Source organism: Macrobrachium rosenbergii, chromosome 51 (assembly GCF_040412425.1).
Source record: "Macrobrachium rosenbergii isolate ZJJX-2024 chromosome 51, ASM4041242v1, whole genome shotgun sequence".
In the NCBI taxonomy this organism is placed as follows: domain Eukaryota; kingdom Metazoa; phylum Arthropoda; class Malacostraca; order Decapoda; family Palaemonidae; genus Macrobrachium; species Macrobrachium rosenbergii.
Window position 1 is genome coordinate 53,045,755 of NC_089791.1, and position 15,092 is coordinate 53,060,846.

Here is a 15,092-nt window from a genome sequence, read left to right on the forward strand (position 1 = left end):
GTTAGAATTCTCCTTGCCGCCATTCGGAAAAAGTGACTGTTGGTATTCTGTGAAGTTTGGCTGTTTTGCACCTGTTTACGGTATTGTAATTTCATTTTCTTAGGATGTCTTCCACCATAAGCAAAACGAATAACATCTGGCTATGTAGAAATGATTTTTATGTAAGCAGGATGTTGAATTTGAAGTAGATCAACATTCGTTTTGTACTGGCTGCAGGGGTACAGAGTGTGATCTCGAAACTAAATATGGGGAATGTAGGGATTGGTCTGAGGACTTTATGCTTGACTTTGTCAGATGTAGGGAAAGAAGGGAAGCTGGTAGATTGCGAAAGCAATTAGGCAGCTCAGGACTTGAACCTGTCAGTTCATCCCTACTTTTGTCCTTTCATCTGTAGCTATCCTTACTCAGGCTAGGCATTTTGATAGTGCCAGTGTTTAGACTTCCTTTGTAGCTCTGCCTTCTGCTCCCCTTTTGGTTCAGGAAAAGTGTATCGAGAAGTTAGAACAAGACGTTAACCTTATTTTAAGTTCTATTACAAGTTTAACTGAGTTCGTGACAGGGAACCATTCCGAATTCCCCCATAGTGTGCTTTCTTTTTCGCTTTCCTCTTTTAGAAATAAGGTATTGTGCCCAAGCCTGTTTGTAGCCCGAGCCTTCGACTGCCCTGGAATAGTGGGACTTTGCGAAAGAGTCAGCTACTAGGGAACCAGGTCAGTTTTTGGGGCAATGGGTTTCTGTGCTCGTCAATACCTACTTCTCCTTTTTATGGTCTAAATCTCATTTAATGCGTTTGCCTAAGGACAGCTTTGGTAACGTAAATCATTACATAAAATTTCGAACTCGTCGTCTTCAGTGGATAGTTTTGAAATTGTTTACACAGATAAGAATAAGAAGATAGATCTAGACATTGTTGGTGATAGTATGCCTGTAGTAAGTTGTCAAAACTAGGTTACGTTGGCTCTATTGCTACTCCTATTTCGTCCTTTGCTAACGTCACAGTCTAAGTCTTTTTCAACTATTCCTCTAACTGCTGTTCACTTTTTACATGCTGTTTCTTCAGCTTTCGGTGAATCATCTTGCTCTGGCTTTGTTAATGTTTCTTCTTCTCATCAGACTATGGTTTCTGATTCTTTGGTTGTTTCCAATCTAGATGCTATTCTAGCTGCCCTATTACTAACGACTTGTCAGTTGGGAACGTTCTGCAACCCATCAAATCACGTTTGGAGGAGGTGGGTGTGGCCCTCTCTTCTCCCTACCCTCCCCTATGATCCCCATTTTCTTTGACCAATGGTAGTACTGCTTGCGCCTCATCTTTGGCTTTGCTGCCTTGTGTCTCCTCTGGGGAACAGCAGCAAGCTAATGTTCCCGTAGTTTATTCTTCCTTCAGGTCAGATTTGCGTGGCGAGGAGTTGGCTCCCATCGTCGCGTCTCCTAAGTTAGCGGAAGATCATGATTTGAAAGAATATCCTTCGGTCTTCGGCGTTCACTGGAGCGTTACGCTTCATTGTATCCTCATTTAGTTGAGGAAAGAGACCTAGAGAATAGGTCTTGGTTGTCTTCCTGTTTTTTGCCGTCCTTTAAGTATTTGGAGAAGAAAACCAAGCTTTTTCCTTCATTAGAGTGCATTTCGTAAGTTTTTTCATACTCGGGAGCACAAAGCTCCCTTTAGTTCTGTCAGAGCTTGTCTTCTGGTTTTTGATGAAGTTGCAGAGCTGGTTTTTGATGAAGTTGCAGAGCACCACCTCTTGATACAGGTGCGTAATTGGCACTTAAACAGTCTTCAGTAGAAGATTTGGTTTTCTTTTCTCTTTCCTGTGAAGAGACGAACTCAAGACTGACATGCTGAAACAGCCTCAGTTTAGATTGTTGAAGTTTTCATCTTTTATTGAACTTTTGCTTAGTATTTTGCCTCTTCTCTGCATCAGCTTAGAGAGGTTGAGGTGCCAACTTACTGTGTTTTTTGGCGCCATCTTAGTGTGTTTTTGGTGCCAGCTTAGAGAGTTTGTGGAGCCAGCTTTAAGGGTTTTTGGCACCAGCTGGAGTTTAGCGAGGAAGGGCATTAGTTTTTAACTTGTTTCTGTTACTGCAGGCTAGTGTTCTCATGCCTATACTAACTTGGTTTGGAAGAGGTGAGAACACTTATGCTCTTATATCTGTAGTAAAGGCTTGTGCTGCACAGGTGAGGCAATGGGGAGGGTATTTGGTACAAGTCACAATTTTACCTTTCTGGGATGCGTTCAGCTCTCTCAGGTTCATGGTAGATGGCTGAGTTGCAAGCTTCGTGGCATGCCCAGGAGAGACTTGGGGTAAGACCACATGTCTGCGGAGGAGCAGTAAAGGGAGTATAGTTCGCACCCAAGTTTTACCCTCCACTGGTTTTAGTCTCCTATAGCTGTTCCTTTGTCTTCTCCAACAAAAGTCTCATTCTTTAGTAGGTTTATGGGGTGGAGTGAATGAAATGGATCAGGAGTTAATTCACTGGTTTTTTACCTCTGACTTTTTTCCTAACTCCATAAACAACCAGAGATTGGTGACCTGTAGTGGACACATTGAGACTGAATAACTTTACGTGTCTGTCCCCATGCTTTTGGTTTTTCCATCGTGGCTTTAGTGACTCTCCAAAGAGAACGATCAGATGTTTTGGTGGGTGTGCAAGAGACACTTTCTGATATCAGTACATCCTCAGTCATGCAAGTTTCTTCAAGGTGTATTTACAGAGGAGGTATTGCTGGTCAAGTAATTTTGTTTGGGCTCATGTACAGCACCTCTATAAGTATTCACAGGGAATCTGTTGCCCATAGGTGGATGGTGTCGATTTTTAGGAGCTAGAAATCTTTTCTACTGAGTCACTGGTTCCAGTTGACCAATTCTGTTGACAGTATTCTAAAGGCCAAGGATCTGTTGCTTTACTTGGCTCAGTCTGTGTGCAATATGATTTTCAGTCAGCTTCCCTAACTTCCTCATTCTTATCTGGTGATGTGGCAGTGATACTTGAATTTGCAGGCTGGTCTATCAGAAGACGAGTAGGCACTTGCTGCTTGAAGAATTTTAGCCCTGAAGGAAGCTTCCAAGTGGTAAGGGCTTTCTCTGTTTGGAAACATGGCCTCACTAGGGATTTTGTCAGAATAATCAGGCTCAATTACAGTACAGTCTCAGCATATGAGTTTAAGACTTACAGCTATTGTTCATTAAATTTTTAAGTAATTGAGGACCATCATTGTTGCCAGGGCCTGTAACCAAGAGTTGACCATTTTATTCTTAAACCTACATCCAGGTTTTGTTTTTTCCCTCTTGTTGTGTAATACGAAACAAAGAATTTTGACTAGTGTCGTTACGCTTACATACAATATAGAATGGTTAACACTACACTGGTAAACTTACTAGATGTCAGGGCAGTGGACAGACCATCAAAGATTCCTAGCAGGTTTATCCCTGGTCAGAAACAAACTTGTAGTGGGAAGTTTGCTTCTTTGAGTGAAATGAACAACATGATATTGGTTTTGATAATTCATACTGTGGAAGGACAGTGTTTTTGGCGATTAGGGATTCAGAACAGACAAGCTACCTGCAGGTGTCATTACATCCCACAGTTTAAACGGATGTGGGATTAGAGGGCGCTCAGATGTAGACTTATTATGGCATGCAGATAGACAATCAACAACCCGTTGATTACGTGACTCCTTTGAGGCTCTCAGGCTTAGCAGTGGATGTGTTTCTTTAAGTTTGGCCTGATTCAGACTTACCAAATGCCCCTCTATCTACTCTAAGTATTGAGCATTTTCAAGTTCAGAATTGTATAGGGACTCATTAGAGCCCTAGTAGCCTCAGAAACAAATCTTTTTAGAACTTTCTAGCTCTCTTGATCCAATGTCTCTCTTATCTTCCGTTAAGGAAATAGACTCAAACTATGAATTCTATACATTCAAACTCACTCTGCTAACGCTAGATGCTTGACTGTCACTCCCAATAAGGGGATTTTCAAAGGTATCATAGGTTCTATCCTTAATCAGTGGAAACAACCATGGCCTGTCAGAAGCAGCAGTTTGTGTATTGCTCAAGTGCAATTCTAGAGAATTTTAACATCCTGGAACCTTGTATACATCAAATTTTCTCAGCTTTTTAGATATAATAAGACTTTGCTGTGTGTTTTCAAGGTTATCGTTCCATACTTTCCTTGGTAATTGCATCTTGTGCAATCAGATCTGGTTGATGATCAGCACCATAAGGTGTTGAGATCAGTTAAGATCGAAGCCCTTTCAACTCAGTATCAGTCTCACTCTAGAATTGAGACACAGGTCTAAATTTTATCTGCAGATTCTTTTGAGCCTCTGGGATGAGTTCCATTGATTTATTGCAATGAAACCTTCTTTTATTTAGCACTCTCAGCAGTTAAAAGAGTAAATTTATTTCAAGCTTTCTCCTTAAGGCTGTTGTTAAGGACTGCTATTTTATCATTTGCTGTAGAGTTGAGAATGATGTTAGAAGCTAAGGTTTTTAGGAACTGCAAAATTCAATTTAACCTTTTGTTGGGAAGAAGAAAAACACTTTTCTGTCATGTTGGGGCAATTAAACTTACTTCGATAGGTTAAGCCTAGAAGAGGCAGTTATCCTTGTGTTTTGTGATTGTAGAAACTTAGAACATCTTGAGTCAAGGTTAAGCCCGGAGAGTCAAAGTTAACCATTTGTTTGTGGTTTTTAGAAAACCTTGATGTCTTTGTGAAAGGTTTAGGTTGGAAGAGCAAAGTAACTTTTGTTTTGTGGTTTTCAGAAAACCTAGAATGTCTTTGTCAAAGTAAAGCCTAAGTAGCAAAAAATTAACCCTTTGTTTTGTGGTTTTAGAAACCTAGAACATCTTTGTCCAAAGAACATGAGGTTCTCAATGACGTAATTTTAATGCGGCTAGTGCATGAAAGTAGCTCCATATCTACCTTTATTGAACAGTTTGTTGCTTGAGGATGGGATTAATGCAAGCGCAGTAGAAGTACAATTTAGTTTTGCCAGCTCATTACATAAGTATACAGAATCGTGTTTGAAAACAGTAAAGCCCTTAGTATGCTACTAGTTGTGGGTAGTCTTTTTCTGAACTGAAGAAGGCAATCCTTTAGGCCCCTTCGTTTTAAATCCCGGTTTTAATATTTTGGGAGCATGAAGTATGAACATACCTTTGTATCATAAAGGTAATGTATTTTACAACATTTTATTAACTCATTTTATAGGGCTTTTGGACCCCAGGCACAGGGGTCAATCATGCCACTTCTTCCATGCTGGCTGAAGAAGGGTTTGGTTTCTCTACAAGGCAACTCTAAGCTGCACACACATGAGGCCTTGCAGAGAATGGAATCACTTTCTGGCAACAGTATTACCAGAGAGGAATCCAGATCAGGTAAAAAAGAATATTTTTTGGGTTTCATACAAGAGGCTTTTGGCTTGTTGGCTGAGCTGGAATTTTGTCTAGCTGCACTACCCCCACTGTTCTTTTCTCAGTGTAGGAATCATCTAATTTAACACTAGATAGGTTCATCCCAAATAATATAAATTTTCATAATAAAATTTATTATTTGGAAACACCCACTATTAAGTGACATCCACCCAGCCTCCCACTTCTTAGTGGGCTGTAAAAAATTCTGACTAGAGCTTAAAACGTTCAAAACACCTGGTGGAGAAACAGGTGAACTAGACAATGAACTAAGGTCAGCCCAGTGATCATCTTTTTTTTGTTTGAATGCCGACTCACCTATCAGCGTAGGAGACATAAGCTAATTTAACAGTAGATAAGTATCAAAATAAGAAATTTTATTATGAAAATTTATATTACATATACAGTTTATTCAGTAATTTGAATATGAGTAACTGAGAGGTTACTGTAATGAATAATGCAGGTTACTTTGTAAAATTTTGAGGTTGGTTTAAAATACTATGTATTTACCTATTATAGCAATATTTTGGACACTGCACACAAACTTATTTTGCTGGCCATTTATATCTTTTTAGGTAAATCATGATAATCATGTCACACTCACCCATCAGTTACGCCAAAAGCAGGTTTTATCCATGTATGTCATGTGGTGTATCCTTTTACAAATCTTGCAGCTAGGAAGTTTCATGGACTCTGCTCACAAAGGAGTAAGTTGTTTTATCCCAAACCCCATTCTCCTGTGTAGCCATTATGGTCTCCAGATGTCACGAGCACTGCAATAATTTGTCTAACCTGTGAAAGTGGGAGAAGTCGGCACATGCACAACTTGGATCCACAGGTCCACAGCAGGTGAATACCTCACTTTATGTCTGCAGCACTGACGACCAGCAGATAAAGATGAACCTGGAAGCAGCTATGGCCCTGAAGGAGGGAAGCCTTTTTCTGAGTGTTGGAATGGAGCCATGCGATTTGGTTGATAGCCTCAAAAAATGCATGCGCTTTATTTTACTTTACTTGGACTCTTCCTTTCTAATGGGACCTCCATGGCCTGCCAGTCCTGGGGCCCTTACTTTCATCGAACCTTCCTTTAAGCAGTCATACATCCCTCCTAAATTCAAATTCTGACTAAAATTAATGATTTATTATGTTGAAGCAAACCAAATTTTTAAACAGATATATTTTCTCATAGGAGATATCACTGATAAAACAACTGTTACTTTTCCCGTGAGAATTTAGTGCCGTCAGTGCACCTCGTGTAGTGCATTGCAGGCATTGTTTAAGGTTCTTTAAGGTTCTTTGCATGGTGACTTTGACCCTAAGCTGCAGCTCTTTTTAGTTACTTGTACAGTACCTCCTTTCTTATTCTCTTATACTTTACACCTTCTCCTAGAATTGATTCATAGTGCAACTGCAACTGAGGTTTTACTCCTGTTACACCTTTCCAAACCTTTTACTGTCAATTTCCATCTCAACGCTGAATGATCTCATAGGTCCCAGTGCTTGGCCTTTCGCCTAAATTCTATTTATTCCTACACAAATACAAACTGTCGGTCTTTACATGAGGAATTACCTTCAGCGCGAGCTGGAGCAGGCTATTCTAATACAACAAGGCTGTTCGGTAGTTAACTACCAGTGGGAGGGGCGAGGGATACCCACACTACCTCCCGCTGCTGAGCAATCCACCACTTGCTTAATAGCCTTGTTCAGAGACGGATGTACTATGCCTTCCTCTGCCCGATGTTAACTGGTTGTTCTACGCTTCACTTCAGCTCTGGCTTTTCCTCTCCAGTTTTCTGTTGTGATGGCGGGCTATGTTCTGATTATTTTGCTTGTGTCCATTTGTTGGTTTTGGTTATGAATAGCCAAATCCAGAAGTCATATAAGCATTTTGATAAGCTACCTAAGCAGTTATGCCTGGTTTGGGAAACAGTATAATTGCATCCTTTCCCCTGTTGATGTCAACCGCACTCGGTTTGCACTAAATGTTGCAAACGTGAGTGCAATACCCAGCGATAACAAGGTTGTGATGAGTGTCATAATTGGTCCCCCTTGAGGCAGTGGTTGCTTTCGGCTTTGAAGAGGGAGGTACAGTGTGCAGCAAAACTCATGCAACTTTTTATTTTTTTGCACTGGACAAGCAGTGTTCTCAAGTGGCCATATTAAATTGTATATTTTACTTTGTAGGTATGTGTTTGTTTGAGAAAAAGTTGGTCAACTTATGTGAATCTTGTCGTTAAATATATTGGTATGTAAAAATAAAAAATATTTCATGCTACAATAGTATTTCAGACTGAAAATAAATATGTAGATGATCCTTGGCTCTACCGTGACTCCATTGAGTGGGTGGAACAGTCAGTCTGGATACAGTGGAAACTCTGAAAAGAGGACATTGCGATGGAGTGAAGAGAAAATTAAGCAGAGCTTAGTCTGATGATAAAAATTAAATGCATTTGGAATATGAATCCAAGTTATTACTTGTTTTTGCCTTTGTAGTTTTGTGTATGACAAATGTTAGTCAGGATCATGATTTCGATACTTGAAATAAATTATTACAAGCCTTAGCAGAGCTATAGCCAAGGCTACATTGGTTTTAGACTCCTGAGGTTTCTTCAATTTGAAGAAAAAGATAATAAATAAATAAGCAAAGTGGAAGTAATCTTTGCTATTAAATACTAATATTCTAGATTTTTATTATTTTACTTTTACTTTAGGAATGGAAGTCTATAATCAGGTCGGACATTATCAGCCACACCTATTGTGCAGATTTTTGCAGAATGACAACAAGGAGTTTATTATAAATGGTAATAATAATAATAATAATAATAATGCAGTAATAATAATAATAATAATAATAATAGTATGCTACCGTGAGTTGTGGAACAGTCAGCCTGGATACAGTGAAACTCTGAAGATGGCGTCGTGATGGAGTGAAGAAAAGTAAAGCAGAGCATAGTCTGATGATAAAAATTGATGCATGTGGGATATGAATCCAAAGTTATTACTTGTTTTTGCTTTTGTAGTTTTGTGTATGAAGCAAATGTTAGTCAGGATCATGAATTCGATACTTGCAATAGAATTATTACAAGCCATGGCTTAGACTATAGCCAAGGCTCGTGAGTCCTAGTCTCCTGAGGGTTTCTTCAGTTTGAAGAAAAGATAATAAATAAATAAATAAGCAAAGTGGAGAGTAATCTTTGCTGTTAGAAATACTATTATTAATTCTAAATTTTTATTATTTTATTTTTACTTTAGGAATGAGAGTCTATAATCAGGTCAGACATTATCAGCCACACCTATTGTTATTGCAGATTCTGCAAGGATGACAACAACAGTGTGTGTGTATAATAATAATAATAATAATAATCAAACAAAAACTTCTTTCAGTTTTTCTTCTGAAGATGGAAAAGAAACCCACAAGATTGCTGGGTATAACTTGTTTTACTTGTAAATATTACATGTTACTTTTAAACTCAGTACTTTCAGGTCCTAACTGTGACCCTTTTCCAGAGATGAGGGTAGTCAGGCTGGTTCAAATTGTAATCTTCTGGAACTTCTTCTCCCTGTGCTGTCATTTTATATGATGGCTGTCCTGGTTTCCATTCTCTTGAGAGTTGTTAATCTCTTCTGACGGTTTGATATCCTGATCTGATGGTCAGTGGTATTAACCCTTGTGGTATGTGAGTAGTTACCATCGGTCTGTTGGGCAGGAGACCTAACCTCCAGGTCAGAAGAGGTCGATCTTAGCTTCTTTTAATATTAAAAGATGGCTTATGGGATCTTCAGAGTAAATCCTTTGTTTCCTTCTATCACTTTAATCTGTCTGATGAGTGCCCCTTCACTACCCTCCTATGACTGATGTTATTGCTTTGTATATAAGCCTACTGTTTTTAAATCCATCTATAGTCTTTTTCCCGACAATGCCTAGCTATAGCACTCCCCTGTGGAAGTTGAGCTGTACTGCCCTCCTGTGTTCTTGGATTCTAGTCCTTATTCCCCTACCTGTTTCACCCACATATTTGTCTCCACAATTGTTGCAATTAGTATGTATACTCCTATATCATCTGCATTACTGTCTTCTCCTTCCAATTTATTTTTACATACTTTGTTTTTTTCACGGGTATTTGTCAAAGGTATACTAATTTATATTTAATTTCTTTCATTTTTATATAATTTCTTTCATTTTAGGCATATAAAGGAGGAAACTATTTTCTTGTTCTGTGTTCCATGTACTCTCTGCATTTTCCCAGTAAAAATCCTCCTAGCTTTATTTGAGTGCCCTTTTTCTGAACCATTCCGGTATGCTAATGTATCAAAGTTTTTATCAATGTAATTTATATCTTTTTCTATCTTACAAGGGTCCATGTTCTCATTGCCCTAAGAAATAAACCTGCTAGAACACCCATTTTTATAGCATGACTGTGAAAAGAGAAGAAATGAATCTTGTGGGTTTCTCTTTTCAAATAATAATAATAATAGTATGGGTCTGGAGTCTAGGCCTATGCAGTGACTTTATAACATACTAGGCTATATTTCAGATAGCAACAGTATTTAGTTGCTTCAAATCTTATTAACTTATAAAGGGTATCTGTAGGACCATAAAGCAGGATTTGTAAATTCCTCCACAGTCTTGGTGTGTGTATACTTGCATCATTATTTTCTTCATAGGCCTGGGCTTAATAAGAATGATATAATCAAGAAGGTGAAGTGCACTTGGCCTGTGGGTAAGGCGAGGAGAGGCAGACTGAGCCATTTAAACAGTTGATGTCTGGTTAGACCACACCCACAACTACATCTCTTATACGTTCATCACGTTAAATACATTACTATGATGGCTAAAAAGTCAAATTCATTAAGTAGTTACATCATTTCATATTTACCATAATTAAAAATTACTGTGTTAATGTTTTTACAATGATCTAGCTGATATTTTGATGAAAAATATAGCATTGATACTGTAAAACCATGCTTAGTGAACTGTACCTTTTTTTGAGTGAAGTTGCAAAATGTTTCATTGTTGCAACTTGGTATCATTTAGAAATGCAAAGGTAGATTGCCAGTTTGTGACTTTTGAACGAAAATCGCTGGAAATCGGGTCCACGACTTTGCTGCATGCTGTACAAAAGCGGCTTCCCATCTGTCTTTGGAGGTATTCTCCTCCGAAGACACCATTGCTCCCCTCTCTCCTGATGCATCTACCTCTTGCTGCTGCCTCCTCTCGGGGAGAAGCCACTCCCCTGCGTTCTCCTGTTGCTTCGTCATCAGGAAGTTTGTGTGGGAGGGCAGGGGCCTACCATGATATCTCAAGGGCTTCCTCTGTTTGCTCTGAGGGGGAACATTCCCTCTCAGAGCAAAGGGAGCCAGTCCCTACTAACCCATCTTTTTCAGGTCTGGGAGAGACCACCAAGATGTTTGAAGACCTTCGTGATCCTTGGCCTACCTGCTAGGTCTTCCCTGGGAGCCCTCAGTGTGGGTCTAATTGCACAATCAGAGTGCCTCATATTTACTTCCTGCCACTACTGTCAGTGGTGGGACTTCGACCTCAGTTACGATGTCGATGGGTACAGCGACTACGGTCACGCTCCTACGGTCACGGCTCCTACAACCTTCCACCGCTTGCCAATCCCATCAACTTCCAAGCTTCCTGCAATGTCTCCTGCTTCTAAGGGTCTTCTCCTGGAAGTTTTGGTGAAGAAGTACAAACGTGGTCGCAAGAGGAAGTTGAAGAGGAGGCGTCGTTCTTCTTCATTATCTTCATCATCATCTTCTTTGTCCCCTGTTCTCGCCTGCTCCACTTCTCCTTCTAAAGGAGAAGGTTGCTTCTCCCGACTGTAAGAAGGCTCATAGGCCCTCTCACGGTCTGTCATCTTCCACAGAAGAAGCACTGGGATTTCTCACAGGTTCTCCCATGTCACACGACAGGGAACCTGCGTCATGGGGCCCCATCGGATCCCCACGGTGTGGGAGAACCAGGTGCTCGGGTAAGCCACGATGTGGCTTCCACGAGCCAAGACTGTGTACATGGGACTCCCAAGGCACTGATGCCGGATGTAGGAGGAGTCTGGCAAAGAACTTTCTGCTATGTGGTGCTCCAGGGTTTTGACTTGGAAACTCATCCCGCTGTTGGACCCTGTGTAGCAACGTCATCCATTGCACACCCCTTAGTCTATGATGCCTTGCATGTGCAGCTCTCCCTGACCCATTCCAACAAAGGTTCTTCTGCCCTGGGGTCCAACGGACCCACAAGTCTTCGGTAAGCTCTCTCAGTCCACCGATTGGAGCGCAGCCTATCAAAGGAGATTGAATGTGCAGCATGCAGGCAGTGCCCAACCCTTGCAAGTTCTACGACCCAAGGCGTGGCTTTTATGGCCCATGACTCGGCTGCTCGAAGAACAGGGTCCTGTAATGGTGATGCCGACTTGTGAGTTCGCTCATCTGGACAAGCATCGATGAGGTCCCCTGTTCAGTTTTCTTCGCACGTAGAGGCCACGACCTCGAAGAAGATGGCAGCGTGTTGTTGGGACAGCCCACACTCTCGCCCGAGAGTGCATGATCATTTTCCCAGGGGCAATACCTGCTCATGTTCACATGAGCGGACTTAGTCCCCCTCCGGATGGCTTCGGTGCACGTTTGTGTGTAAGCAACTGACAAGAAAAAATTTATATGTTTGTTTTTTGTCTTCTAAAGATGTAGCTTTACATTTTTAAATCACTGAACTAAGTATCTATTTATCTAGCTATATATTTATTTCTCACATTCCACCCTTTGGCGAGAGAGAGAGATTTTTCAGTACAGTATACGTATCCTTATCCTTCATAGTGGTCGGCAACACTGACCACCCAACCCTTGCTCTCAGGTTACTTGACATATTTGACAGGTTCACCTTCCCCCATGAGCTCCAAGGCTCAGGAAAAAAGGTTGGAGGTGAAATTTGTTTGTTTAAATTTTTTCATTATACTTACAATAGAAATGCATAAATGTTGTAATTACAGTACAGTATATTATTATTATTATTATTATTATTATTATTATTATTATTATAATTTGGCAGCAGACCCTCTTTTAAACAGGTTTTATTGAATATTATTGCTGCTTCAGCTGCATTTATTTTGTAGAAGACTTTTTCTGTTTTCCTTATTGCAGACTTCTCTTCATTGGAGGTGCGTGCTAACAGCTCTCCTATATTTAAAAAATCTGGATTCTGGTTTTTTATATATTCTATACAGTTAGAATATTATAACTTATATAGTTGCTAAACACTTGTTGCCACGACATTTCGACAGACTCTTCTGTCATTCTCCAGCGGGAGCTAGTAGAGGACTGGCAGATTGCATAGGTCCTTCCGAATTTATACACGGGCTTCAGCGTTGGGTCATGGGACAAATTGGATTGGTTGCAGTGAGAACTTCAAGCCAAATGTCTGCGGCGAAGTTCGACCTGACAGATCTTTAGCAACCTGGGAATATCACTCATTCAGCGTTCCCATTGACCTGCTGTTGCGTGATGTCATGCCGACTGACGCCGGTAGTTTTACGGCTGCTATTGGGCGGAGGATGAATGATGTCATTATTTACTCTCTTTCTGTAGTAGTGGGGTTGTCTCGGCGAAGGCGCCTCGCTCATCAGGGGCGTCTCCATTCTCAGGGTTATCTTTTCAGGTATTTGTTGGATTTGGTGGGTGTTGGCATTGCTTTTCTTGAATTCGTGGGGGGGCGATGCCTCCCCTGTCATATTCATTGTGGCTTTTCTCTCGCCAATGAGGAGCGCCTCCAGCAGGTGCAGACGTCGAGGGTCGGCGGCTCTCCCAATTATACTTATATTTTGTACAATAATGTTGCGGGAGATGGAAATATTGTGGGTAGCTTGGGCGTGGTTCATGATGGGCACCCTCCTGGGCGGCAGGAGATCCTTTTGACAGATTTATCGTGGTCATTCCAATATAAACCCCAGGGCATTCTCGAAAGGACCTAAATTGATAGACCACTTTCTTCTGCTTGAGGGGTCTCTGTTGCTGGCGGAGAGGGTTATTCTTCATCATGAGATGTGGTCTGTGGGCGTTCTTATAATAAATTACAAGATTTATTTTCTTACTGTCTTCAGTCGGGGTAACGTTCTCCATGACGATTTTCTTCATGGTTGAAGCCCTTTGTCAGACAAAGACTTAGAATCCATCGGTCCCTGATGTTAGGTTCGAGTCCTTCTCGATCCCCTCCCTAGGGGACTTTGTAGGTAATGATCCAGATGAGATGCTACTATGTCCAGTTAGGGTGCCGCGGTGCTACCATAAGAGGACTTGACAGCTCAGGCCCGAGTGTTGATGACTCTTCATTAGTACTGGCAAGACCAAGAAAGAGGTATACAAGAACACCATCTTTTTGTGAGACTATCAAATGGGCATACTCCACATCTAATGAAGAGGATGCAATTATGTTCTGGCCTAGAGCTCATGAGGTCAGGGGCATTGCTCTGTTCCTTGCACTCAGGAAGAACCTGTTCGTTCATCAGGTGCTGAGAGCAGGAGTGTGGGCACAACAGACTAAGTTCACCTCCTTTTACCTGATGGACATTGCCCATAGATCCTTGGACACCTTTTCCTTGGGTCCTGTGGTGGCTGCTCAACAAATTGTGTAGCTCATCCAGTTCCCCTAGCGGGACAGGTAGCATCTTGTCTAAAATGGAATGTTGCAAAAGTGAGAGTGTGTGTGACTGGCCTCCCTCCTTTCCCTTTTCTTACCCTTTCTCTCTTGGCGGGCAGAGGATCAGGTGTTATATCGTCATACGCTGGATGGACACAGATCAAAGTGATTAATCAGCCTTTCTAAAATAACCTGTTAACTGGTTATTTTAGCTTTATTGTATCCAACATAGGGTTCCTCTAAGCCTTTTTGAACTAATGCTACTGTTCAAACCCATTACATCGAAAAACCTGTAAGTCTGACAGTTGAGCATACATTTTCTGTTCTCCTGATCAGAGGCATGGGACTTCTTCCTTTGCTCATCATTGCACAACCAGGAAGAGACCCAGGTGAGGCAAAACACCAGTCGGTTGTGAAACTTACTCGGATCCTCCCACCAATCAGTAAGTCTTCCTCACGTAAAGATTTACAGTTTGTATTAGTGTAGGAATAAATGGCAAATTTTTGAAGTAATTTGTATTTTTCCTAACATACAAACCTGAGGTCTTTACATATACTACCCGCCTCTAGCCACCCCTCTTCTGATACCTGGGCTATTAGGCAATGAATGCATCGCTCAGCAGTGGGAGGTGGTGAGGGTATTTCTCTCCTCTCCCACCAGTAGTTAACTACCGAACAACCTTGTTGTATTAGCATAGCCTGCTCCAGCTTTAACTGAGGATAATTCCTCATGTAAAGACCTCAGGTTTGCATGTTAGGAAAAATACAAATTACTTTAAAAATTTGTCATATTCAATCAACTGCCTTCCTTCCAGTCCTGCTGACCTTACATTTTCCAGACTACTCAAAAACTAAGGCAATTAGCAGCTGTGGCACACATGCAGTACTGTACTGCTACTGCCTGTTAGACAAAAGTCTGCAGTGTCTGGGACATCCTAAAAACCATGTTGTAGATTATACATGAGTGATAAATTTTTATAAATAAAATCAGTTTTGTTTTAAACCAGTTATAGATTAGGCCTGTGTTCTTTCTGAGGACATTGT

The 15,092-nt window shown here is 40.9% G+C and overlaps 1 protein-coding gene across 1 annotated transcript in view; it reads left to right on the forward strand.

Annotated features, from left to right (window-relative positions):
• Positions 1 to 15,092, forward strand: part of LOC136833048 (protein suppressor of hairy wing-like) — a 117,734-nt gene that overhangs the window by 16,625 nt on the left and 86,017 nt on the right. Inside the window, 3 exon segments of the mRNA XM_067094696.1 lie at positions 5,992 to 6,023; positions 6,025 to 6,079; positions 6,081 to 6,127. Of these exon segments, the coding sequence (XP_066950797.1) occupies positions 5,992 to 6,023; positions 6,025 to 6,079; positions 6,081 to 6,127 (134 nt within the window).